General features: G+C 37.4%; 1 protein-coding gene across 2 annotated transcripts in view; it reads right to left on the bottom strand.

Moving 5' to 3' along the window:
- The window catches only part of Psme4 (proteasome activator subunit 4), a 104,945-nt gene that overhangs the window by 64,435 nt on the left and 14,566 nt on the right, over window positions 1–25,944 (bottom strand). Inside the window, exons 2-13 of one of the 2 annotated variants that reach the window (XM_029483959.1) lie at window positions 22,181–22,321; window positions 21,375–21,491; window positions 12,257–12,322; window positions 10,804–10,848; window positions 9,254–9,403; window positions 8,657–8,720; window positions 7,302–7,376; window positions 5,671–5,793; window positions 3,570–3,662; window positions 2,456–2,721; window positions 1,374–1,560; window positions 157–246 (exon numbers count right to left, since the gene is read on the bottom strand). In XM_029483959.1, the coding sequence (XP_029339819.1) occupies window positions 157–246; window positions 1,374–1,560; window positions 2,456–2,721; window positions 3,570–3,662; window positions 5,671–5,793; window positions 7,302–7,376; window positions 8,657–8,720; window positions 9,254–9,403; window positions 10,804–10,848; window positions 12,257–12,322; window positions 21,375–21,491; window positions 22,181–22,321 (1,417 nt within the window). The remainder of the gene's footprint in view (window positions 1–156; window positions 247–1,373; window positions 1,561–2,455; window positions 2,722–3,569; window positions 3,663–5,670; window positions 5,794–7,301; window positions 7,377–8,656; window positions 8,721–9,253; window positions 9,404–10,803; window positions 10,849–12,256; window positions 12,323–21,374; window positions 21,492–22,180; window positions 22,322–25,944) is intronic. The other variant, XM_021178408.2, reaches the window with a different exon arrangement.

Here is a 25,944-nt window from a genome sequence, read left to right as displayed (position 1 = left end):
CACTACAGCAGCTTCCCTGTCCTTTAGTAACTGTACTTTCTGGAACCTATCTGAAACTGTGTTTTATCTTGTTTTTAAAAAGAATTAAATGTTAATGTGCATATAAGGATATATCACATTTCAGTTAAGCCTTTTATAGCCAGAAAGCATCCTTACTTCTGTGAGGTCATTTCTTTCTTGCAGTACAGATGAACAGTCTACTAAAGGCACCAGAGTAGAAAATGTTCCTATAAATTGGAATGTGATCTATGGGAAGAGACAAAGGATTTTCAACATCAATTATGTAACTGTACTTCAACATAAGTTATGTTAAAAGCTAAGTACAAATATTCAAAGGTTCTTAAGGGAAATTCCATAGTGGTCTTTCTGGATACTTTTCATTTAGAATTATCATTTTTGTCTATTTGGGGGGGAGGGGGAGGCAAAACTTACTCACACAAACCTGAAATTCATTATGCAGCCAAGTATGAACTCAAAATCATAGTGGCCTTCCTAGCTCAGTCCCCCAGTTGCTGTGATCACAGGAGTTAGCCACTACTCCTGACTCTAAAATTAAACATTTAGGGTTCCTAATAATTAGCTAAATGTTCCTTTAATAACTGTTATAGTAAAATTTATTCCCATTATATATTAAGCCTAAACACATAGTTCTCCAATCTTCTGTCACTAAAAGTTTACTTTTCCATCCACCTGAAAATATAACATGACAGGGAAATGCTAACCTGTCAGAGAACAGGAAAAAAGAAGAAAGAAGAAGGAAGAAGGAGGAAGGAGGAGGAAGAAGAGAGAAGGAGGAGGAGGAAGAGGAGGAGGAAGAAGACGAGGAGGAGGAGGAGGAGGAGGAAGAAGGAGGAAAAGAAGAAGAAGACACCAAAGCAGTGAAGTCAGGGAAAAAATGTGTAGAAGTAAAAGCTGGAATTTTATATGCTGTAATTTTTCCATTGTTATTCACAGGGGAAGATTTTGTTATACAGAGACACAGTCTCACTATGTAGTCCAAGCTAGTTTCAAACTTTACTCAGTCTCCCAAGTGCTTGGACTATGGGTGTCTGCCACTCTGCCCAGCTTCTGTAACCTATAACTTTTTACCACTCTTCCTTGGTCACCCATATAAAGAAAAGAGCAAGAGAATCATCCTGAAACGTTTACTATGTCTAAGAAAACCTGCAACTACATAATGAGTTTTAAAACATGAACAATAAACATATGCAGATCAAGGAAAACTACAAAGGAAGGTATTACATAAATCAATTGTGCACAAACCTCAATTTAACTATTTCCAAAAGTAACACCATAATCTAAAGGTATCTAACGAAAAAGAAAAGTATTTAACAACAATAACAGCTACAAAACAAAATCATCAATATGCTTACCATGCACTTACTAAAGTCGTTTGGATCTACCCCAGGCAATGCTCTCATCAACAGAGGTAGCATGTGTGTTGGCCCTTCAGGAAACCATTTGCTGCCTGATACCAAACTTCGGGCTACTCCAATTACACAATTTAAAGTAGCTGTGAGCTGGTGAGGTTCTGTTAATGTCTCTAAAGCAGGGTATGTTCTATAGTTTAAAACAGAGTACAGTTTCAATGTTAAATATACTAAGTTCATAAGCTGCATTTTGACCTGCAGAACTACAGATAGCAGAATACTGAGTGGAAATTTTGTACTAACATGAACAGATTTATACACACAAAGGAACAATACAGTTACAATCGCACCCCTATCTCATCTTGTCTCCATACAAACTCCAGTGAAAAAAAGCATAAACTTATAGGCTTTCACTGTTTCAGCCAACTTAATCCACAGCATACTGAACTAAGGAAGACAAGGTACAAATATTCTACTCAGTCCTGTTACAAACAAATATCTTTTAGTCCTTTCTTTTTGGAGATAGGGTCTCCTGTAGCGCAGGCTAAGGATGACCTTGAGTTTGATACTCTTTCATCATCTTGACTAAAAGTACTAAAATTACAAGCTTGTACCACAATTTCTGCCATGTCAAGTTTTATATGCACAGCTTTGGACACGCCAACAAACGACTCTACCAACTCAGCCACATCTCCCCACCTTATTTTTTCTGAGACTGGGTCTCATTGAAACTTGAGGTCACTGATTGGCTACAATGGCCAGCCAGCAAGTCCCAAGGATCTTCCTGTCCTTACCTTTCCAAAGCTGCACTTACAAGCACCTAGCTTTTAAAGTGGACACCTAGGATCTTTACACAGAACTTCAATTATTTCCCTCTGCAATCTACTTAGAAATATGTAAGCACTGATTTACACAGAAAGGCAAATAATGACAGTAGTGTCATTTAATTCTTTTAGATTTAATTACTTTTTGTGTACAGGTGTTTTGTTCAAACATTATGCTTGTACAGCACATGTGTGCCTGGTACCCACGGTGCTAGAAGAGCATTAAATCCCCAGGACTTGGAGTTACAAAACTGAGCTTACCTTTCAAGCACAGGAGGTATTACTAACTCAGGTCTCATTAGTGCAAGGTTCTGCAGAGCCTGGGCTGCTTCTAGACTACCAGTTTTACTAAACATAGCCAAGAGGACAGGCTGAATAATGCATTGTACAAAGTCTGTAACATCTTCATCAGTAAGCTTATGGCTTTCAGGCACAGGAGTTAACCAGGAGGGCTTCTTGAATCTTTCACGATGTAATCTCCTAACAACATTGTTTGGCAACCGCTGAAGAAGTTTCATTAACTTGTTCTGGGAACACAGAAACAATAGGTTCTACTCAGGTTCAACTTTCCTACATAGATCTTTACAGTTCCTCTCAAGTAAGAAAAAAAGAAAAAGAAACACTCTGAATACAAAGAACTCTATGCTCTTACTACACAAACAGCATGCTATACAAACTAGCGAAGAGTAATTTCTAAATTCAAGGATTTAAATTGTTTCGTTTTCCTTTAGACAGAGTCACACTATGTAGCATAGCCTGGTTCCTCGATCTTCCTGCCACAGTCTCGTGGGTGCTAAGACTACAGTCATGTGCTTTCCTGCCTTGCCTTAAATTCATGTTTCAAAACAGTTTCTAGTCAGGCATGGTAACACACACTGAGAGTGTTCAGGAGGCAAAGACACAGGGATTTCTGGTAATTTGAGGCCAACCTGGTGTGCATAGTAGGTTCTGAGCTAGCCAGGGATACACAGTGAGATCCTGTCTTAAAAGAGAAGGGGAGTGAAAGAAAGTACATTGCTACCAAATAAAAATTCCAATATTTCCTTTTTTAAAAGATAACTTAATCAGTCAATTAAAAGACAAAACAAAACTAAAATAGCGACAAGATAAAACTGAAGTGATGTGGCTATGCTTTTGTGGCATTATTTATTATTTTGTCAGTAATAGCCATGTGGCGTTATGTTAGTGTGTATGTATATATGTGTATGTGTGTACGTACGTATGTATGTATGTACAAATGTCAAACACACAGATTTGATCTAACCACTTACACATAGCCAGAGCTTACATGACAGATAAGAAATATGACAGTTCTAAGATAAACAAGAACTAAATTATATCCTTATTTCTTCAAACAGAAACTGAGCATACCTACCAGCCAACGCCCATTATTTGAAGGATGGTAAAAAGATGTGATGCTGTTAAACAAACCAGCTAAATGTTTTTGTACTAATTTACTTGGTCCACCCTGTCCAGACACACCGCAAAAAAAGGAGAGAGAAAGAGAGAGAAAGAGAAACGTTAATATTGATATTACACTGCATATGAACTATCAATAAGTCAGATCCTAGATGTAAAGGTCTAATGTGGATTCCCTTTATTGTGACAGTTGTAGCTGAAAACCACAGTCAAAACCTAACTCCCTAGGACTCTTTGCACAAATCAGTTTAAAAACATTCCAACATTCCAATAAACACAAAATTAATTTACTTAATTCTGAATAAAACTGAGAAGGTATCATCTTTCAACTTAGGGAAACAGTAGACTTTATTGTTCTTGTAAAAAAAAAAGAATACTATAATTTAACATAAAGACTGTAATCTTGGTATAATCAAGAATAGTAACAGGGCTGGTGAAATGACTCATGAGTAAAAACAATGGTCTCAAGTCTGACAGTGTTTGACCCAGGACCCACGCGGTAGAAGGGGAGAACAGACTCCCTTGTGCTGTTCTCTGACAATCCCATGGGTAGAGTGGCTCCTAAGTACAAGCACACAATTTAAAAAAAAAAAAGATGACAACATAAGCCATACAAAGCACTTCTTAAAATGAATCATTAAGTTGCTCATTGTATGAAACAAAGATTTACATAACATACTCAACACACATTTTATGATGCACATTTTTAATTCAAAAAATATATTTTATTAATCTATTATTAAAACAATGGGGGAAAAAGATAAAAAGAAGAAAATTAGCATCCATCTAAAGGGCTATAACAGGGGCTCATACCCTCCAGTTTGGCTAAAAATGGTCTTTTAACAACAGCAAGGAAGAGAAAATGTCAAATTATATTAGAAAAGGGTATACTGGCTCATACTTAAAATCCCAGGCAGGGGCAAGAAAAATCCCTGCAAGTTAAAAGGTCAGGCTGCTTTACATACTATACACTAAGTCCTAGGTTAATCAAGGCTATATGACTAGACCCTGTCTTAACCTTCCTCTCAATCTCAAGAGAGAGAGAGAGAGAGAGAGAGAAAGCCTGTTTTTATTAATGGGCCTTCCCACTCAAATAAATGAAGCCTATGTCTATGTTTCTCAATACAGAAACCAAAAGAGACCAAACTACAAGAAACCAAAATGATTCCACAACAACTCAATATCACAATTTTCAAACTTCTGATAGAATAATTAGCATAACTGTTTTCTTTTTTAATTATACTTCCAAATTACATAAAGAAGTGGCTAGCCGGGCGTGGTAGCACTTGCCTTTAATCCCAGCACTCTGGAGGTAGAGGCAGGCGGATTTCTGAGTTCTAGGCCAGCCTGGTCTACAGAATGAATTCCAGAACAGCCAGGGCTACACAGAGAAACACTGTCTCGAAAAAACAAACAAATAAAAAACAAACAAATAAAAAACAAACAAACAAAAAAAGAAGTGGCTAATATGCATTATGTATTGAATACAAGAGAAAACTAAAGTTCTATGTAACAGTACGAGTTTCAACTCTCACTGTAATGCTGTATGAACATTCTGTCTTTTCCACAAAAACATTATCAAATATAGACTAACAATTCAAAGAGGTAAAAATATTAAAAATAAATGCTATAATTTTAATATAAACCTGCTCTAATAGTATATTTATATTTCAAAAGTGACACTGAAAACCATATGGAAATTAACAAGTAATGGATTATTACAGATCTTAGATATGGATGCACAACATCAGAAAACAGCTGAAATTTGTCACACATAATAAGGTCCTAGCTCCAATCCCCAGAAAAAAATGTTGGTAAGAGAAGGGAAGATAGTGGATAGGAGGGAAGGACAGGGAGGGACAGGGACAGAGGGGAGGAGGAAAGAAACGAAGGAGAGAGGTAAAGTGAGGAAAGGGGAAAGGCATAGAAAGTAAAAAAAGAGAAGAAAGAAAACTATTTAATAATCAAGTGACAAACCAAGCTATTAACATGGGCTTGGATCAAAAGGTTAAAGAAAACTTAGGTGTATTTTATGAAACACATAATTAACTACAAACCATCATTGCGGTGATCCATATTACTGCATGTCCTATATCATAAGCATTTGTTAGAAATCTTGGGACTAAAACTTGACTGCTTCCCACTGGGAGGTTCAGGCTTCTCAGAATTCTTGTAAATATCTTTTAAGGCAAAACAAAATAAATATAGGAATAAAAAGGTTCATAAGTATCACAATAAGTCCTTAAATAGCTAAGTGAATGTTAGGTATAGTCTTAAATAAACCTTCATTCCCCGCTGCCATGCAATTCTAAGCAAAATGATCAGCATGGAGTGATTTGCTTTATTCTTTAGAAAGTAGATAAACAGATTTATTATATGGTGCTCTGAGGTCAGAGGCAACAGCTATGAAACAGCTGAGTCCATGTACTCAAACAATGAGATATTTATAGTTAAACATAAAGGGAAAACTGAAGCTTGCACAGTTAAGCGTGAGCCTTTCCCTCCTTTCACTTTCTGAGTATACACATTATTTTCCTGTGTTCTCATTTTTGTGCCATGATGCTGGACAGCAGCAGCTCTAACAGAAGCAGCTGGCAGCCCGCTCACCTTTTAAACCTTAACGCTGACGTGAAGTCCTCCCTGAGTATTTGTATGTCAGGCAGCATGGAATAACTGTATTTTGTTTATTTTTTTTTGGGGGGGGGGGATGTTTCTCTGTATAGCCCTGGCTGTCCTGAACTCACTNTGTAGACCAGGCTGGCCTCGAACTCAGAAATCCGCCTGCCTCTGCCTCCCGAGTGCTGGGATTAAAGGCGTGCGCCACCACGCCCGGCTCTGTATTTTAATGTAATTAAGTTTATACTTTAAAGCTATCACTACTGATAGGGTCCCAAATGAGGGGAAGGGCTGTTTCTGTTCCCTAGTTTTTAAAAGCTAACTACAGTGGAAAAGAACAAAAGCAAAGACAACAAGGACCTTTCTGTTGGTTACTAGTGCTGTGCTAATGCCAATTTCCACCTCCTGCAAGGCCTTCCAAGAGATTTCTTTCTTTTTTTCTTTTCTTTAAAGATTTATCTATTTATTTTGTTGTGAGTACTGTAGCTGTACAGATGGTTGTGAGCCTTCATGTGGTTGTTGGGAATTGAATTTTAGGACCTCTGCTCTCTCCAGTCGGCCCCGCTCAAGTCCCTGCTTGCTCCGGCCCAAAGATTTATTTATTATTATACATAAGTACACTGTAGCTGACTTCAGACGCACCAGAAGAGGGAGTCAGAAAAAGAGGTGGTTGTGAGTCACCATGTGGTTGCTGGTATTTGAACTCAGGACCTTCAGAAGAGCAGTCAGTGCTCTTACCTGCTGAGCTATCTCACCAACTCTCCAAGAAATTTCCAATACAACTGAATAATACACCTCTGGAGATATTGTAGCTTTAATTACTAAGAGGTAGGGGAGCGGGTAACACTCTAGAATGCAATCAAATCTAATACAGAAAACTCTTTGGAAGGAATGAACTCATGATAGTCCTAATGATTTACTGACTACTTTCTAAATTATTTACTCTCAAAATTATACTTCATGTTCTTCAATGCAAGACATGTATAACATTTGACATTAGAGTTAAAAAAAATCCCCTTTACCAAATATTATTAGTTATCAGGACTATGATACACACAAATGTTCTAATTACCTTCGGTACATATGGATCCCAATCTATGTATCCTATATTATCTGTAGCCAATCGAGCAAAGAGATTTACTAATTGCTGAAAGTAAACAAAAACAAAATAATGTTAAGCTGATGTTGTTATTTTAAAATGTTAATTATAATCCTTATTCTGTTGTTTGTTTTCTTGAGGTGATTCTTACTATGTGCCAGAATGGTCCCTGAACTTATTATAGATACTCTTGCCTCAGCCTCCCAAGTGTTGGAATTACACGTGTGTGCAATCACACCCAGCTTCTCATTTGTCCCTTTCAGCAATCATTAGAACAATGGATATAGTTCGTGACTTTTAAAACTTCAAAATTTAAGATCGGGTTCATGCCATCCATTTAAAATCAATTGTAACCAAAATACTCCTCAAAGGGGGAAAAAAAATCAGAAAGCATTATGCACAGTGAAAGTTGAAGAAATATTTATATCTCTCTATCAAATGTCCAATAGCACCTATAATGAATACAACTAAAACAAACAGCAATCATGTACTTTATAATGCATGCTTGTCTACTTGTTTGAAAATAGTAAGATGAAAGAAATTAACTGGACCTGGAGAGATGGCTACATGGCTAGGAGCCCACAATGTGCTTACAGAGGACCCAAACTCAACTATCGCCCACATCCATCAAAAAGCCCCAGTGCTGTTCTACCTGTGACAAGGGCTATGCTTATCATCAAAGCTTCAAGTCCAGTTCAGTCACCAGCCTAAGTCTTCCTCCAGTTCTTTTATGCTTCCTGATGTTTCTGAAACCATCATGATGTTCCTACAGATTGAGCCAGAACTGCTACACACATGTAGCCACCAGGAAGTTGCCCCTAGGTGGGGGTGTTTGAGAGATCACCATTTCCAGGGCTCAAGATAAGTACTTTGTGGTGCTGAAAAAGCCAGGCTTTACCCAGAGCCTGGTGCCAAATCAAAAGGACATGGTCTTTGGTGGTTGGGCAGAGGTAGAAACAGGCACCTGACACCTGCACCCCACCCTCAATACACTAAGCACTGAGAAAACAAAACACTACACAGCGATAACTCCAATTCTAGAGGATGTGATACCTCTGGCATCCTCAGGCACCAGTACCCACCCAACTGCCCACCGACAGACAGACCCACAGGTGTGCGCACATGTGCATGCATACACACTTATAAAAATCTTTTTAAAAAAGGAATTAACTGTAATGTTACTATTAGAAATTCTAAAAACCAGGAGTTAGTTATCAAATGATCTATATATTTAGTTATCAAATGATCTATATATTTAGTTATCAAATGATCTATATATTTATCTCCAAATTTAAAATTAAAGAAGGGGGAAAAAATAGAATACTTACCCCCTCCCACTGTGGGAGATTTTGCACTGAAACCCAAAGGCCAATTAATTCATCAAACCAAAGTCTGAAGAAGAAAAATGTTGTTATGAATAGCAAGTGATTACAGAAAGTGGTTCAAAGCCAGGCAGTTTTTGTACTTCTAAATCTATTATTCTTACTGATAACTACACAACCTAGAAGAAATAATACTAAAAGTTCAAACTTACTGGAACAAAGGATTACTTTTTGTTTGAGTGTTCCCTTTCTTACTTGTGCTATTAAATGTAATCTCATTTACTGTTCTTAATTGTTACATATTGTCCACTCTTAACAACTGTAACAACTTTCTCCCTTATATCCTTTGCCTTTCTCCTTTTCTGACATTTTCCATTATGGTTGTTCTATTCTTTTCTCTTCTGATATCTTAAAACCATCATTTCACTGGGCTTGTCATATAAGCATTACTTTCTTTACAATCATATGCTCAGCTCTTTTAGCTTTCACACTTGAACTATAATAAAAAGAATCAATGAGCTGCCCATTTTTAGCTTCTTGCTAGTTATTGGTATTGCTGTATTTCTTGCTGTATCCTAGAGTATGTCAAATATGCACACTTACTTAAAACCTTTATGATGCAGTTCTGGAGGAAGGGAGGTAGGAAGAAATATTTCAAAGTAACCAATGGCCTTTTGCATGGTTACATCAAAAGGACACATTAAAGGCCGCCATTCTTCTAACATTTCTGCTGTTGCATCTGCCGGAAAGTATCTGATAAAAAAAGAAAAGGTTTCCATGTATCTGACTATTGAATTAAAGACCCTACATTAATTATATATGATTGACAAGCGTGAAAAAAAAAAAAGACTAGAGAATTAGCACCACTTTCCCAGTATACATAGGACCTGGGTTTGTTCCCCAACAGCAAAAGAAAATGAACGTCATTAGAGAAGGGAATATATTTCGTAAGATATCACACTAGAAATGTCAAAGTTTCCATAATAAAAACATACTTTTACAAAGATACAATAAATAACCTCCCATACACACTTGGAAGACAGTAAACTTTCTTTTATCTAGCAGACATTCAGAAGACGCTTTGAAGTTGAGAAAACACTGTTACTTAAGTTGCCTACAAAGTTCAGCAACTGGAAAATTCTTAATAAAACTCAAGTCCATGTAGAGGATAAATAATCAGTAAAAATAAGAAGCATCGGCCCAGGAATTTCCGGGATGGGTCCCTCACAGGACCACAGGTACTTCTTTATAAACGAGGTAAACGAGAAGACCTGTTCTAAGGCTCTGATATTCTACAATTCTGAAAAAAAGGCCAAGAGCATCCCTGTGGTTTAGAAAACTTACACACACACACACAATGAAGGTAAATTATTAAAAGAAGCCACATGTAAAAACTGCTAATCTGAAAAGGTTTAAAGCTGGGGGTTTGCATACCTATAATCCTAGCACTGTGAGGTGGAGGCAGGAGTTCAAAGCCAACATGGCAACTTGAGACCCTGTTTCAACTTCTCAATCAATCAATATGACGTATAAAGTACTGTATCTGAGAATCCTGTATTTGTCCTAGAGGAATCAACTTATAGGCTTGACCTATATATCATATTATTAACCTATCATACTTTTTAAAACTTTTGTTAGCTTAAAAGCATACTTTATTAATTTATATGAAAAATAAAATTGCATTGCTAATAACACTTCTATTAAGTTTACCACACATTTTTTTGGTCAGGTACTAATGTAGCAAATTGCAAATTAGAACAGAAATACCACCAGTGAATTATGTTCTACCTTCAAGACCTTATATATCTAATTCCCTTTCCCAGTATTTTTGAGTCAGTTCTTAGCAAAGTAATACCAATGAAAACCTCCACCCTTTACCTTCTACACATGTACCCTGGTGCAGATAGGCCCTCCCCAACACACACATGCACAGTCACTCACACATACAGACATTATTAATGAATTAACTTTTTAAAAAATTAATTTATATTGAAGTAAAAATTCAGTTAAGAACTGAGAACACAGTTGGGCTCAATGCCTAGCACTACAATATCAGAAACTACTTATACAATTAATTTCATCTTCAAAGTACACTAAAGATGGGGGAAGGCTACAGGTAAAACAAGAGGCTTTATAAATTGAGTGCTACTTACGGTCGGCAGCTTTTCACCAGTGTTTTGAGAACATTTTCTATAGAACTAGAGGAGAAAAAAGCCAGTTGATAAATTACATTGGTGTATTTAAAGAACACAGTTAATTCTATAACCTGTACCTCAAAGATAAACACACAGGTTCATATTATCTGTCTATATGTAATTCCTAAATCTTCTCTGCTACATACAGAATTACAAGAATTATCTATCTAGACTTCCTAGTCTGCCTTTTTCCTCTACCCTCATTTTGTTCTTTGTATCTGTGTATGACAAAACACTATACCAGAAAAAAGATAAACCCCTTTCAATCTTTACAAAGTAGATAAAAATGCCATATTAAACACATACAAAGTAAGCCCAATGGCTGAAAACTCTAAAGAATAATTTTTATTATAGTGCTTTTGCATCAAAATATGAACTGTGATATAATGAAATATGGTATGATAAACACAAATAGAAACACAAAAACGTTCAAAATTCAAGTGAAGGACAGGGTTGTTAAGGTTTCAGAAATTTTATCATTAAACCTTTTAAAATTCTTCAAGTCCAGAGGTCTGTACAATTCTCTGAAAGCTTAAGAACTAAACTATAAGAAAATTCCAAGGAACAAACTCAGACAAGCACCTAATAGAAAGAAACTGCAGCCTCATTACTAACTACTTTAGTCATCATCTTCACACTTGGGGCGAGGGTCAGCAAGTAACTCGGGTGATTTTCACACACAAAAATACCAAACAATTAAGAAACATAGTATATTGGGCATAAACTTTTCTCTACATCTGAAGCTTCCTGAATCCCATGGCTGTACTTATTAGTCAGGATACCTAATGTGCTTCTAATAGAGTTATTCAAATCTGCAGGGACAGTTAAATTATTTCTGTGTGCTTACAATACCCAATAAACACTTTTTATCACGGGAACAAATAGCACAGCTCTTGGATCTTCTTTCAGTTTGAATTGAAGAGCCAATTAGTAACAAATTATAGAATCAACATGTAGAAAGCCATCTGGCTAATTTAAGTTCAGACTTTAAAGATAAATTCTGAAACATGAACTGTCTTTCTAAGAAAAGAAAAGACCCCTTGACTTCCTAATGTCTGTGTTCACATTAACTTTCTATTTTACTGGTTTGGTAGCAACTGATTTCAGATTTAGATGTTGCAGAAATCCTGCTCTTTCTCCTACATAACTGCACTACACAAAGAAAGAAACCTTTCTAACATTAGAAACTGTTCCAAAAAGTAAGTCATTAAAGACTGCATAGCTAAGTGTTGCGTTCCTTCTAAATGTAAGCACAGGAAGTGAATGATAACACTCCTGTAACCTGTTACCAAGTCAAGGGTTTACAGTGAGAGCTCATTCATATAAAAATCATTTCCAACCCATCTTCCACATAAGGCCTGTACCATGGAATTTATGCTCTTTATTCAGAAAAGGGTACAATCTCTCTAACCTGTGATATCTGTATAGTGACCTTTTGTGATTCTTGTAATCTCTCAAGATGAAGGGAACAATGTTTCTGTTTAAAAATAAAATAAAAGGTTAAGGCTAGATGCTAATAATTTTTAGAGGGAGTGAATAATCACTACTTAAGTTCCAATTGTTGGAAATTTATAATACTAAACTGGTAACTCAAGCTGCTCATGTTTTAAAAGTGATCTACAGAGTGATTAAGCTTTAGATGGAGTTTCTCACACCCCATTTTCTCTTAGAAATGGTAGTTCATTTACAAAAGGCAGCCATGGAGTACACAATGCTTCAGTTTGAACCTAAGAGTCAGACAAATCTGAATCTGAAAATCAAGTCCATTGTTCCTAAGAATATAGTATTACAGCTTAGTATTTTTTATCATGGCAAATACCTACCCTCTCATAAAGCTATTTTAAAATTAACTGAGATAATATGTTGAAAGCTGTTGGGTAGCTCAGAATTATTTATTAGGCATCACAGCAAATATTAACAACTATTAATTCATACTTTGCAAAAAGCATTGTACGTGCAACTTCACAGAAACAAAAACTTGTGCACCTTTTATTGTTACAGCAATTTTCCTGCCTATTAATCATGAATTTATGATTCAGGAAATAATACCCAGATGAGAAATTTCTTTTCATCACGTTACTATTCTGTACAAAAGTGAATTCTTAAGCTCTTGTTCCAGTTTGAGCCTCATGTGAATTTTTCTCTACACTTCAATTTCCTCATGATGGCACTAATGTTCTCTGATTGTTCCAAGACAGGACAAGAGAGTCAACCATTTCTGTTTCCAGTTACTAAAAAGTGAATTTCAAAGTCATGGAGGCTGTAACCTGACTCTCCTAGTTCTTTATAACTATCAAGATAAGATTAGCTTTTCTTTTATTTTAAAAAAAAAATTTAAAGAATCATTTATTTATTTTATGTCTATGAATGTTTTGTCTGCATGTATATGTACATCACTACATGCCTGGTGACTATGGAAGTCAAAAGTTGGAGTTACATACAGATGGTTGTGAGTCACCATTGTAGGTACTAGGAATCAAATCCATGTCCTGTGGAAAAAGAGGCAGTGCTCTTAAACACTGAGTCATGCCCAAGATTTACTTGTAACCTCCCTCCAAACATATGACATATTCAAAATAAAAATAATCCCAGAAATATTCATAGATTCAACTGAACTAAAATTTCTGTCAGTCTAGACTAACTCTATTAACATATGAGTTGGAAAACAACAATAATGGTACATTCCTTCTTTCCCTGCCTTAAACTCCTAATTAAATAGTATTCTTTTTCCCCCTAACAAAGTACCAATTTCTTCATGTATTAAGTCAGTTTTACCTTCTTTCTAAATCTAAACAAACTCATCTTTAGTCAATCAAACCTTTTTCCTTACCCATCTTTCAAACTCTAACAGCGTTCTGTTAAATGTCACTTTTTATATCCATTAAGATTACTTTATCAATTACACATAAGAGAGACCATCACCATCATGGAGGCAATGTTAGCACTAATTTTTCATGAAAATTAAAGCACTTTTTAAAAATAAATGTTACTGTAATCACCCTTCCTCGCATGTAAATTTAGCATGATTACTTGAACAATCTGAACTATTCTAATTATGTATGTCCCAGGCAGGGGACGGGATACCCAAGGAGGCCTGAAGAGGACAGCAGATGCCCTAGAGCTGGAGTTTTAGCTGGTGCTAAAAGCCTAACTTGGATCCTCTGAAGAAACATATTCTTTTAATTGCTGAGCCCTCTCTCCTCAAAATGTTCCTCAAATACTGTTTTAGAAATTATTGCAAGTCAGTGCTTACTGATGAAATAACTGGTGAAAATGACTTACTGACAGTTCATTGGGGGAATGACTTTCTTCATTTTATTAACTATTAAATTTTGGGTCCAGATCATTAATGAGTAACAAGAAACCCCAGAGTAGAATATGTTATTTCCATGTTGTAAACGGGTAAAGGTAAGAATAAAAGACTTATGTGATCATAAATTGCCCTTTGTAAACCAAGTGTAGTGACCCATGCAAATTCCAGCCCTAGGGAAGCAGTGGCAGAGGAACTGTGAGTTTGAGGACACTGGGCTATATATAGCAAGACCTGTAGTAGGAGGGGTTGATTCCCTAGTTGGTTCTTGGTTGTGTCAATAAAGGAGGGAGAAGTCAATTGCTGAGTGAAGGAAAAAAAGGGTGGGATTTCCAGGTCGTAGAAGGAAGAGAAGGGACACAGAGAAAAAGGATTCAGACCAAGCTTTGGAGCAAGGCGGAAGCTACAGACATGTAGGTCTTGGAGCCCCTAGAGTTTGCAGTCTCTGCCTACACAATGAGTAGGGGCCAAGGAAGATGGAGGGAGCTAGTTTTTAAAAACCGGCCAGCTGGCCCTTGCTGGAGCTGAGTGAGACCAGTGGTGACTGATCACAGGGCCTAGCCTGGAGAGTGGCAGGCAGAGCTCCTGGAAAGGCGGACGTTTGATTTTTTAAAAATTGCACCCAAAAAGACCTGTCTCAAAAAAACAAAAACAAGACAACAAAAGCAAATGACACTTTGTTGAATCAATAGAGGAAGCCAGGCTAAGGTAGGTATCAGTGGTACAACACTTACTTAGCAAGTCAAGTCCCTGGGCTCAATTGCTAACAACCACAAATGGTAATGGGATAGAGATACACAGGTAATCAAAAACTAAGTACCAAACCAGGTATAGTGGCAGGACTGCTGGGAGCTGGAGGCCAGCCTAGGCTGCACAGCAAGGCCCTAGTCCCTCCCCCTCAAAAAAAAAAAAAAAAAAAAGTAAAGAAAGGAAAACAATTTTTTCCTACACGCATATACACTATAAAAAATAGTATGGATGGTAGCCTTAAAATATATAGAGGAAAAACACTTAAAAAGGAAAAATACTTAAAATGTGCTTTTACAAGAACATTAAGTTGTGACAAGACATGGATAGGAAGCAGGAGTCAGAAATAGAATTTTGTATTTTGTATTAAATTAAAAACTCTACTAGGTCAGGTGAGGTGGTGCATTCCTTTGTCCCAGTACCCAGGAGAGAGAGGCAGACAGTTGTCTGAGTTCAAAGCCAGCCTGGTCTGCATAGTGAGTTCTAGAACAGACAGGACAACATGGAGGCCTTGTTTAAAAACAAACAAAAAACCTAAAAACTTCTTTCAATTACCAACAATCTCAGTACTTGAAGTCCGAGACGGAAGGGAAGAGAAGGAAGAGAGAGAAAATGTTTTGATTATCTTTGCTCTAAACAGAACCAAGTTTTAAGGTAGAATGAAATACATGGCACTCTAAGCAGTGGTTTCCTTAAGAACAAAATACACCAGGCACACAGAATTGAAGAGCTGAAAGACAAACACTTAACAAATGAAGCACTTCTGATTTTAAAAAGCCATCTAAAAATAGTACGAGAACAGGCTGTCAAATGACAAAGCTGTTTCAAATATGTCAAAATGCATCTAAGAAAGAACTATGGGAAGCAAAATATCACATCTAAGAGAGCAAGTCATAAAATGGCTCCTTATAAGTTAAAGGATGTTAAGAAATAAAATGTTGGTAAGACCCAACAACCTTATTCTTGACTATGAAAGCTTGCAACGTCACCATGCCAAAACAATGTTAAGCAGAAGCAGTAACTATCCAAACAGTCCCATTTTCAGAAATTCAGCAGAACAATGAAGTGCTGGGAAGAACAACGGTCCTAGGACTACTGCAAGCTCTGCTGTGTGACTCACTGGTTTCTCTACCATTTCTGCTTAAGAGCCAATAACAGTAGTCTTCAATTCAAGGGAAGCAGAAGCGAGTTAGGCCAAGAAATAAATGAGTATTTCAAAACTGAATTTATAAATTTAATATTATTTGTTTATTTGTTTAGGACACAGATGTCTCCCCAGTGCTGAGATAAAAGCTGTGTAATGTACACCCAGCTTTTCAAAACTGAATTTCTTGAAGAGAAACAAAGTAACAATCAATGGTATACTTTACAATGTAGTCCCTGAAAAAGACAGGTACACAATACTATGTGTCAATCACTGTAGGTTAGTGGATCCATAGACTTTCTGAGAGCACCAATTTTAGTCTGAAGCATATATGAAGAAAAAGCCTAGTACAGATAGGAATATGTAAAACAAAACAAAACACCTTATAAATATCCACAAAATACTTCATATACTTTACTTCAGAGCCCTGGGAACACGGAAGGGTGTATTAAGTGAAAAGACCTGACACAGGGAAAAAGCTTATGTCCTAGAAAGATCTGTTCTTACAGAATCAAAAAATAGGGAAAAAAGGCATGATTAATCAAAGCAAAAGACTAGTGGGATGGTGGCATATGCCTTCAATTCTGGGGAAGCAGAGACAGGTGAAATACTGTGAGTCTTTGAGACACATAGGGAAAACAGGATGGGCTGGAAGGTAGATATAGTTGGGTTTATCTGTGTGTAAGTGTTGGCGGGGCAGAATATTTGAGCCTAGTGTTTCACACATGCTAAGCATGTGCTCACCAGAACAAGCCCCAATCTCACAGGGTATTTTTAATGATATTTTTAAAAAAATTATTTTTATTAGTTTTAAATTATGTGCATGTGTGAGTGTAGGGATGGGCACATGCAGGGATGGGCTGGTGCCTATGGAGGGCAGGCACATCCAATCTCCCTGGAGACGGAGTGACAGTAGGTCACTGTGAGTGGTCCAAAAGGATGCTGGGAACTGGGGAACCAAATTTAGGTTCTCTGCAAAGAGCAAAATGCTGAGCCATTTCTCTAGTACACCACAGGGCTCTTTCAAAGAATAATGATTGAGGAGAACCTGAACAACCTCAGTGGCCAAAAGCTAGGTTCATAAAATATCTTATAACTTGTGAACTATCCCAAAATAACAACAACAACAACAACAAATGTACGAAGCTAGGTATGGTGACACACTTCTATAATCCCAGCACTAAGAATCATGTTTAAAGCAACTGGTTTCTTTTTTACTCTGAATATCTAGTGGAACATCTGAAAGTCTTAAAAATGTGTTGTTTTTAAAGACAGGTTTTTGCTTTGTGTCCCTGGACAGCTTTCTACATACTATATAACCAAGCTGACCTCAAACTCATGGCGAACCTCTTGCTTCAGCCTCTTGATGCTAGAGTTAGATGCATGAACGATCTCACTCACATTATTACAACCACATCATTAAACTGGCAGTCGGTAGAGATTCAGAATCATGCCAGGCTGAGGGTGCAGTTTAGTTGATACAAGCACCTGACCAGCAGGCACAAGGCCCTAGGTTCAGTCTCCAGCAATTCTCACACACCCTGGTACACAAGCTTCATGTTGCTGTCATTCTTCTACAACATGGCTTGAAACACAGCAACACAGAACAGCACTAGAGAATGGGGGCAAAAGATCTAGAGTTCAAGGCTAGTCTTGGTTCTGGAGTGAAACTGAAACCTTATCTCGAAAACACATTAGACAAGGATGATGTTTTTTCTTTTTTTCTTTCTTTTCTTTTTCCTTTCTTTTCTTTTTTGCTATTGTTGAGACAGGGTCTCTAGGTAACTTTGGCTTCCTAGAACTCATGTAAACCAGACTGGCCTTGATCTAACAGAGATCTGCCTACCACACCTAGCTATGTATATTATTCTTTGAGCACCGAATTCCAGATCTCATTTTTACTGATACTCTTCCCAGAAGTCTACTGTACACATTCCCTGTGGCTTTACATTATTTCCTCTCACTAGTCACTCTTTTGCCTCTATGTAATACATCTGTTATGGTATTCTTTATCCTAAGCCCTAATATGTATTTCAATATGTGCTTCCTTTTCTTATGTCTTTATTTCTTTATTTGTATTTTGTTTTGTTTTTTTGAGCTAGATTCTCAATATACAGTTCAACTTTCCTGAAACTATGTTGACCAGGCTAGTCTCTAACTCACAGAGATCCACCTGCCTCAGCCTCCTGAGTGCTGGGATCAAGAGTGTGCATCATCATCCTTGGTTTTATATATTTATTTTATTTTATGAGTGTTAGGTCTGCAGTACATGTGTGCATAGTGCCCAAAGAGGCCAGAAGAGGGTCATATTCCCCAGAGGCAGTTATAAAACATTGTGAACTGCCATGTGGAATCAAATTCAAGTCTTCTGTAGGAGCAGTCAGAGATCTTAACTACCTTGCCGTCTTTCCTGTCCTTATATTTGTTTGCATAAAATGTTTGACCTTTTCTTTTTACAATCCAAACAAATGTATGTTAAATAGGTCTGGTTTTGTTTTGTTTTGTTTTGTTGGGTTTTTGTTGGGATTTCTCTGTGTAGTCTTGGCTATCCTGATCTAACTTTGTAGATTTACAGAGACCCACCTGCCTCTGCCTCCAGAATACTGAGATTAAAGGTGTGTAGCACCATGCCTAGCTTAAGGTAATTTTGTTTTAATGACATCTGCATGTTTGAAACTGTTTTATAATAATTCTCTTTTAAAGTTGAAGTGGTACTTATATATTAATGATTTTAAGGTTACTATTCTTGTGGATGTGTGCATGATGTGGGAGTAGGATATGCACCGTGAGCGCATGAAGAGGTCACAGACGCTCTGTGGAGTCAGTTCAATTGTTCCAGACATTAGACCTTCGGAACAAGCACCTTTCCCTGTGGCGCCAAGGGGCCGGCCCAAGAGTCCTGTTTGTATTTATTTATTTTTGTCACTGAGTATAGAGAATGAATCTGGATGGTATTTAGTGCTAGAAATTGAGCCGGGGGCCTTGCAAATGCTAAGCACACTTTCAATAAGAAATTTTACTCTCATCCTTTTTTGGTTTGGTTTGCTTGCTCTCTTAAACTTTTCTGTACCCTTCCCTTAGTTGTCCAGGTACTGCATTAGTCACCGTATACTTGTTTTTTCTGTGTCAATTTTGTTTTGTTTTACAGGATTTTTTTTTATGTGCACTGGTGTTTTACCTGCATATATGTCTGTGTGAGGGTGTCAAATTCCCTGGAGCTGGAGCTTTTGTCAGCTGCCATGTGGGTGCTTGGAGTTGAACTCAGGTCCTCTGGAAGAGCAGACAGTGCTCTTAACCACTGAGCCATCCTCCCAGCCCTTATCAAGAATTCTTTAAAAGTCTATTTGTACATAGTACCATTCCGTTTCATATGAATTTCAGTTCGCCCATTGTTGGAAGTTTTCCTAATTGTAAGATAAGAAACCTCAAGGACAACATGGTTCATAACTACATATACCACTTGCCCAAAATCCAACTAAGGGCTAAGTTCACAACTGCCTGTAGTCATTTCTCACTGTTCCATTTATATAATTTCATTCTTCACCACTAAATCTATAATCTAAAAAGCTTTAAAAAATCTGCCATTTGCAGTCACATGCAAGAAGTTCAGACTGTTGACCTAGGCCTTAGATTCGAGGCAATATCAACATGTCTATGAAAATGAAAGAAATCACACCAGTGTTTAAAATTTTGACTTATGAAAGAGAAAAGTTAATACAGACACATAAACAATGTTCTTCAGGAAATCAGTAAATAAGTGATCTCACTAGGGGTTGTAACTGAAAACAGTTAATAAAACCTAAAGAACAAGTGGAGTATTTATGCCAACAATCCCAGTACTTGGATGCAGAGGCAACTGGATTATAAGGCCAAGGCTAGTCTGGGCTACCAAGAATCTGAAGCTTGGCTACCTAACAAGAGCTTGCCTTTAAGAATTAACTTTTAAGCCAGATGGTGGTGCTGCACACCTCTGATCAGAGCACCTGACAGGCAGAGGCAGGCAGATCTCTGTGAGTAGAATATAGCCCAATCTACAGAAGTAGCTCCAGGATAGCCAAGGCTACATGAAGAAACCCTGTCTTAAAAAAGCAAAAAACAAACAATTTTTAATTTCTAAAAAGTAAACTTTAATTACATATCTTAAGCCAAATTTGCAAAGAGCATGGATACTAAAACATTGTAGGAAAAGTAATCACAGTAGACAAGACCATGTCCAGATGATACTTAGCCTGCGATGACTGCCTAGCAGCACAGACTGACAAATGATCATGTTATACTTTGCACATTTAAAATAAATACAAAAGTTTTCAACATTAGGTCTTCAATAATCATGATGTACATGCAAGGAACCAATAATCAGCAAGACAGCCATAGTTCTAAATGTTACTAGGAAATGACAAAAAGCAAGGACTGGCATTTGACTAGTTTCTATCCTAAGTGTAGTTAGTTAGTAACCCTGATACTTTGTCCCGGCATGTGAAACACAGCACTTGGAAGATGAGCAGAGGACCACTCATGCATGCTTGTTCTGTATGGGGGTGGAACGACCCACCATTCCTCTACGTGTATAGAGTGCCCTGGGAAAGACGGAAGGCCCTTACTTAAAACATTTATTTTACTTAATGAATTAAAGTACATAAAATGCCAGTTTGGGGTGTGGGAATTGGTTTGTGGAATGACAGCTCAGTGATTAAGAGCATTTGCATCTCTTACAGATGACTCAGGTTCAATTTCTAGAACCCACATGGTGGCTTACAACCACCTGCAGCTGCTCCAATTCCAAGACTCAATGCATTCTGCTGGCCTCCAAAGTCGGCTAAACACATGTAGTGCACATGAACTCACACAATCACACACAAATGAAAATAAGTAACTTTTTAAGAAGAAAAAAAGAATGGCAGATAACCACTGCATCTAATAACAAAAGAATAACTGAAGTATGGTGAGGATGACTGTTGAGATGTCTCAGTGAAAAAGCTTTGAAAAGAAAATACAGAGTCAAATAGCTTCAAAAGGGTAAAAGTCAAAGTCAAGTTACATAGAAATGAGCACATTAAAATATGAATTTGCACTGGGCACAGTAGTATCACTAGGGAGACAAAGGTAGGTGAATCTTGGTGAGTTTAAGGACAACCTGGTCTACATGCATAGTGGGTTCCAGAACAGCCAGTGTTATGGCAAGAGAGCTTGTCTCAGACAATAAATAAATAAATAATAAACAAACAAAACAAGGGCAAAGCATTTGCTTACTTAACCCATTATTTCCCCATTGTATTCACTCTCCTAAAGCACAGGGGCCAGGCCTCAAAGAAGTACTTTAATACTTACTTAGGAAATGAATTTAATCTCAGGTGCTCTGTCTTGGAATATAATATTCTTTCTACCAAGTCATAAAGTGGTCTCCAAGGTAACTCTAAATCATCTCTTGAAAGAAGTTCCTTTTTTCTAATTAAAAAAAGAAAAGAAATATATGCAATCATTTATACAGATGCACGGTTACTGCGTATATTACACAAAGAGGACAGGTAATCACAGTGTGGGTGTTTTGCCTGTCACTGGTAGAATGAGCAGTAAGGAAAAAGTTGTGCTCCTCAACACCAAGCAGCGCCTATTAAAAAAAGCATTTAAACTTGTGCCACCATGACTGGAGAGGAATTTCATACTTTTACATTTTTTTGAGGATTTATTTCTGTGTGTGAGAGTTTTGCCTGTGTGTGTATGTATATACACAATATGCACACCTGGTACTCTCAACAATCGAAGAAGGGAAGGGATATCCTAGAAATGGAATTATGGATAACTGTGATCTGGCATGTGGATTCTGGGTCCTTTGCTAGAGCCGTAAATGCTATCTCTCTGGCGCCCAAGTTTCCTGTTTTGGTACACCACATGTGTAGTTTCTACCCTTTGCTGGGTACAAGAATAGTTTATACCCCATGGAGCAAACAATAAGCATATATAAAAACCTAACCACCTATAGTTGAACATGTACAACTAAAAGCTTCACAGAGAAAATAAATTTTTAAATCAAAACATACAGTTAAACTTTGGGAAACTATTCTCAAAACTGATTCTCATTCACTAACACTTAAAAAAAACAAAATCTCTCCAGGAATAACAGAAAATAGACTTACTTTAACAAGTTGATCAAGAGACGAGCAAATCCCTGCATCATGCTGATTTCTAGTTTTGGAATTGATACCAGTTCATACAATAACTTAATAAAAAGAACATGATCTTCTTTGCTAAATTTTCTCCCATAAAGTCGGATATAACTGCAAAAGGAAAACAAAGCTGTTAAAAATTCATCTATTCAATCGTGTTCCTTATTATGTTGTCCATACTAACTAAGTTGATGTTCCATGATATAATAAATGGGAAAACACACACACACACACACAAATGATAAAATCCATCCATTGTGCTCAGCCTATTTAAAAAAAAAATCAAATAAATAAGTGTAAAAATTTATAAAGGAAATCCTGTAATGTGTTATAACATGGACAACCTGACAGACATGGTAGTGCTTATCTACAATACCAGCACTCGGGAAGTGATAATGGAGGATCAGGAGTTCAAGGCCAGTTTGGATTACATGAGACCCTTCAAAAAAGAACTCCTGAGTGTGAAATGTCAAGAAAGTAAATTTATAATGTACGGATTTAAAAGAAAAAAGAAAAGCCTATCATGAATGTGACGGACCTTAACTTCTAAATACTACTAAGTATTTTATATTTATACAAAATAATTATTCTGTACTTTAATCAACATATTATAGAGCATTTAATAATAAAGCCAAATTAGAACACTGTTGTCTTATCAGATCACATCCCCAGCATTGGAAGTAATTTTAAGGCCTGACACATTCTACCACTTTGGCTGCCAGCACAGGATATATTCTTATATATGAACACATGAAGGTACAATTTTAATACGTTATTAAACAAACACCAGTTTTAAATCCTCGTTCATAAAACTTTTCAGGACAGGAATTATCATATAAAAATCCATCCTAGTCCAAAATATCCTGGAGACGTGTTGTTGCCTCCTTCATTGGTTAATACCAGGTTGCATGCAGTGAGAATTTTGGAAAAACACAACAATATTCTAAGAATATGTTTTCATTTGGGGGCTGCAATAAACTGGCCGTAGCAGCTGACTATGTCTTATGCACTAGAGGCATGGTTTGGCCGGCTGCAGATAGCTTCTGTGATTATGTAATATTTGGAATTCTGGGAAGTTTTCAGAGGCAATAGAAAGGCTTGGGCCCAGAAACGTGGGGTTGGTGGTAGTTGTTGTTTGTTAGTTGTCAGGGAAAAAAGAACCACCACAAAATGGCTAAATCAGGCTATAACATGTGGTCACCTTTAACCAAGATGGTGGTGAAGTCACATGACATTCATCCTCTCCAACCTTAGCCAAATGGCTGCCACCATCCTGATAGGGGGATAACACTAAGATGGCAGCAAACCACAGGTTGCTTATATCAAAAGATGGAATCACAGCACATGATTCCTTTAAGATTACCTATGCATATCAATCCCATGCTATCCCATGCTGTGGTTTTTTAATTAACTTTTTCACAGATTCTTTTCTTTTTTAAAGCTGTTCTGCTTTTCTCCCTTTTCCCTTTTACAGAATCGGGTAGCTTGACTGACACAGGAGATAGTGAAAATTTTAATAAAATATGCTTGGGTCTAGAGAAGGGAGAACCATAGTCCAACTCTAGAGCCAGAACCATGCCAGAGAGTAATGTCTTACTTCTTGCCTTGAACAGCTCATGGCCATTTTCTAAGAACCCTAGAATAGACCTGGCCAGCGTTCATCATCCTGGCTAGTATTTAATTAAAACTTGCTTGAAATTTAGATCAAAATTGAGATAGTGGTCTGATTCTCACCTGGTAAGATTAACACAACCTATCTCTGCCCTAGTGCCAGGATTAAAGGTGTGAAACACCACATCCAGCCAAGGGGTTCCTTCCTTGATATATTTAAGGAATAAGAACTAATTCAAAATTTATTTCCAACAAATTACTAGATATGTAAAGTCCTAAACCACGTTGAGGATCAGAGAGAGAGAAGACAAGGCAGTGGTGACCCACACCTTTAATCTCAGCACTTGAGAGGCAGAGGCAGACAGATTTCCAAGTTCAAGACCAGCCTGGTCTACAGAATGATTGTCATGACAGCCAACAAGGCACTGAGAAGTGCTGAGAGAGAGAGAGAGAGAGAGAGAGAGAGAGAGAGAGAGAGAGAGAGAGAGAGAGAGAGAGAGAGAGAGAGAGAGAGAGAGAGAGAGAGAGAGAGAGAGAATGAATTATTACTCCCAAGGTCTAAAATAGAATTAAACTTATGCCTACTTCTCAAATTTTCTAACTTCCAGAAAGACCAAAAAATTCTTAATCTATTCAGAACATTTCCTTCTGGCCAAGCTGGTTTACATAGTGAGTTCCAGAACAGCCAAGAAAACATAGTGAGACCCTGTCTCAAAAAAGAAAAATAAATAAATAAATAATGAATGAATGAATGAGAATATCTCTTTTTATTTTCTTAAGCTATCTTCAATGTATTTGGCTTTTCTTTGTCATTTCCAGGTATAATACCATTGTACCCCCTACCTTTGTACAGTCAGAATGTATGGTAGAGGGGAAAGAGGAAATGGGGCCTCAGATTTCTTCTTTTGACTCTGCCTGTGAATGTTTCCTAATCATATAGTCCGGTCAAGCAAGTGGATACATGACAATAATGTATAAAGACTCTACAATTAGGCACAGTGACACACATAAGGAAAAGCCCAAGTTCTAGGTTTGTTGGACTTTGTTTCAACAAGAAAAAGTGTTAGACTTGAAAAGCCAACAACATGCTAAACAAGTTTCCAGCTTCCTGAAGCCTCTTTCTCTTACTATAATCGTAGAGAATGAAACCTACAGTCATCTACATGTTACTAAAAATGAAAGCATATTATCTTAAAAAAAAAAGGGGGGGAGGATGCTAGGCCTTGTGGCACACAGCTTTGATTCCAGCAGGCAGAGGCAAGCAGATCTCTTTGAGTTCAAGGCCAGCCTGGTCTACAAAGTGAGTCCTGGACATCCAGGGCTACATGGAGAAACTCTATCTTGAAAAACTAAAAGAATAAATCATCACTTATGTATACTAGAGATAAAAGAGGAATTCAAAATATCCCCCACTTTTGGTGACAGCTTCAGACCCTGCCAGGACTCGGGTGCCCAAGGCCCTTTACATTTGTGTTCCCTGCATTCGAATGCATAAGAACTGGAAGAACATGTTCCAATAGACTGGTAATACTGCTCTGCAGCCCACTGCATTTACAGCAGCAGACATACAATAGAAACATGAAATTCAAGTTTAATACTACATCTGAGACAGGCAGGTTTCTTGGGATTGCTGGCAGTTACACTTGCCTTCTGTTCCAGAGCAGTCAAAGACCCAATCTAAAGGAAACAATCAAAAAGTACACGGAGCTGGAACTCATACCACTAATAATATAGTGTCATTAAAAACTAAAAGTGCAACGTAATACTTGGAATACATATCTGACAAAGAATGAATATTCAAATTCAAAGTGTGGTCACTTTGCCCCTTCTTAGAATTGGGAACAAAACACCCATGGAAGGTGTTACAGAGACAAAGTTTGGAGCTGAGATGAAAGGATGGACAGAGCCGCACCCGGGGATCCATCCCATAATCAGCCTCCAAACGCAGACACCATTGCATACTCCAGCAAGATTTTGCTGAAAGGACCCAGATATAGCTGTCTCTTGTGAGGCTATGCCAGTGCCTGGCAAAAACAGAAGTGGATGCTCACAGTCAGCTATTGGATGGATCACAGGGCCCCCAATGGAGGAGCTAGAGAAAGTACCCAAGGAGCTAAAGGGAT

This window comes from Mus caroli, chromosome 11 (assembly GCF_900094665.2).
Source record: "Mus caroli chromosome 11, CAROLI_EIJ_v1.1, whole genome shotgun sequence".
NCBI classification, from domain to species: Eukaryota; Metazoa; Chordata; class Mammalia; order Rodentia; family Muridae; genus Mus; species Mus caroli.
Note: the sequence above shows the minus strand (reverse complement) of the source record. Positions and strands in the feature narration are given on the sequence as shown.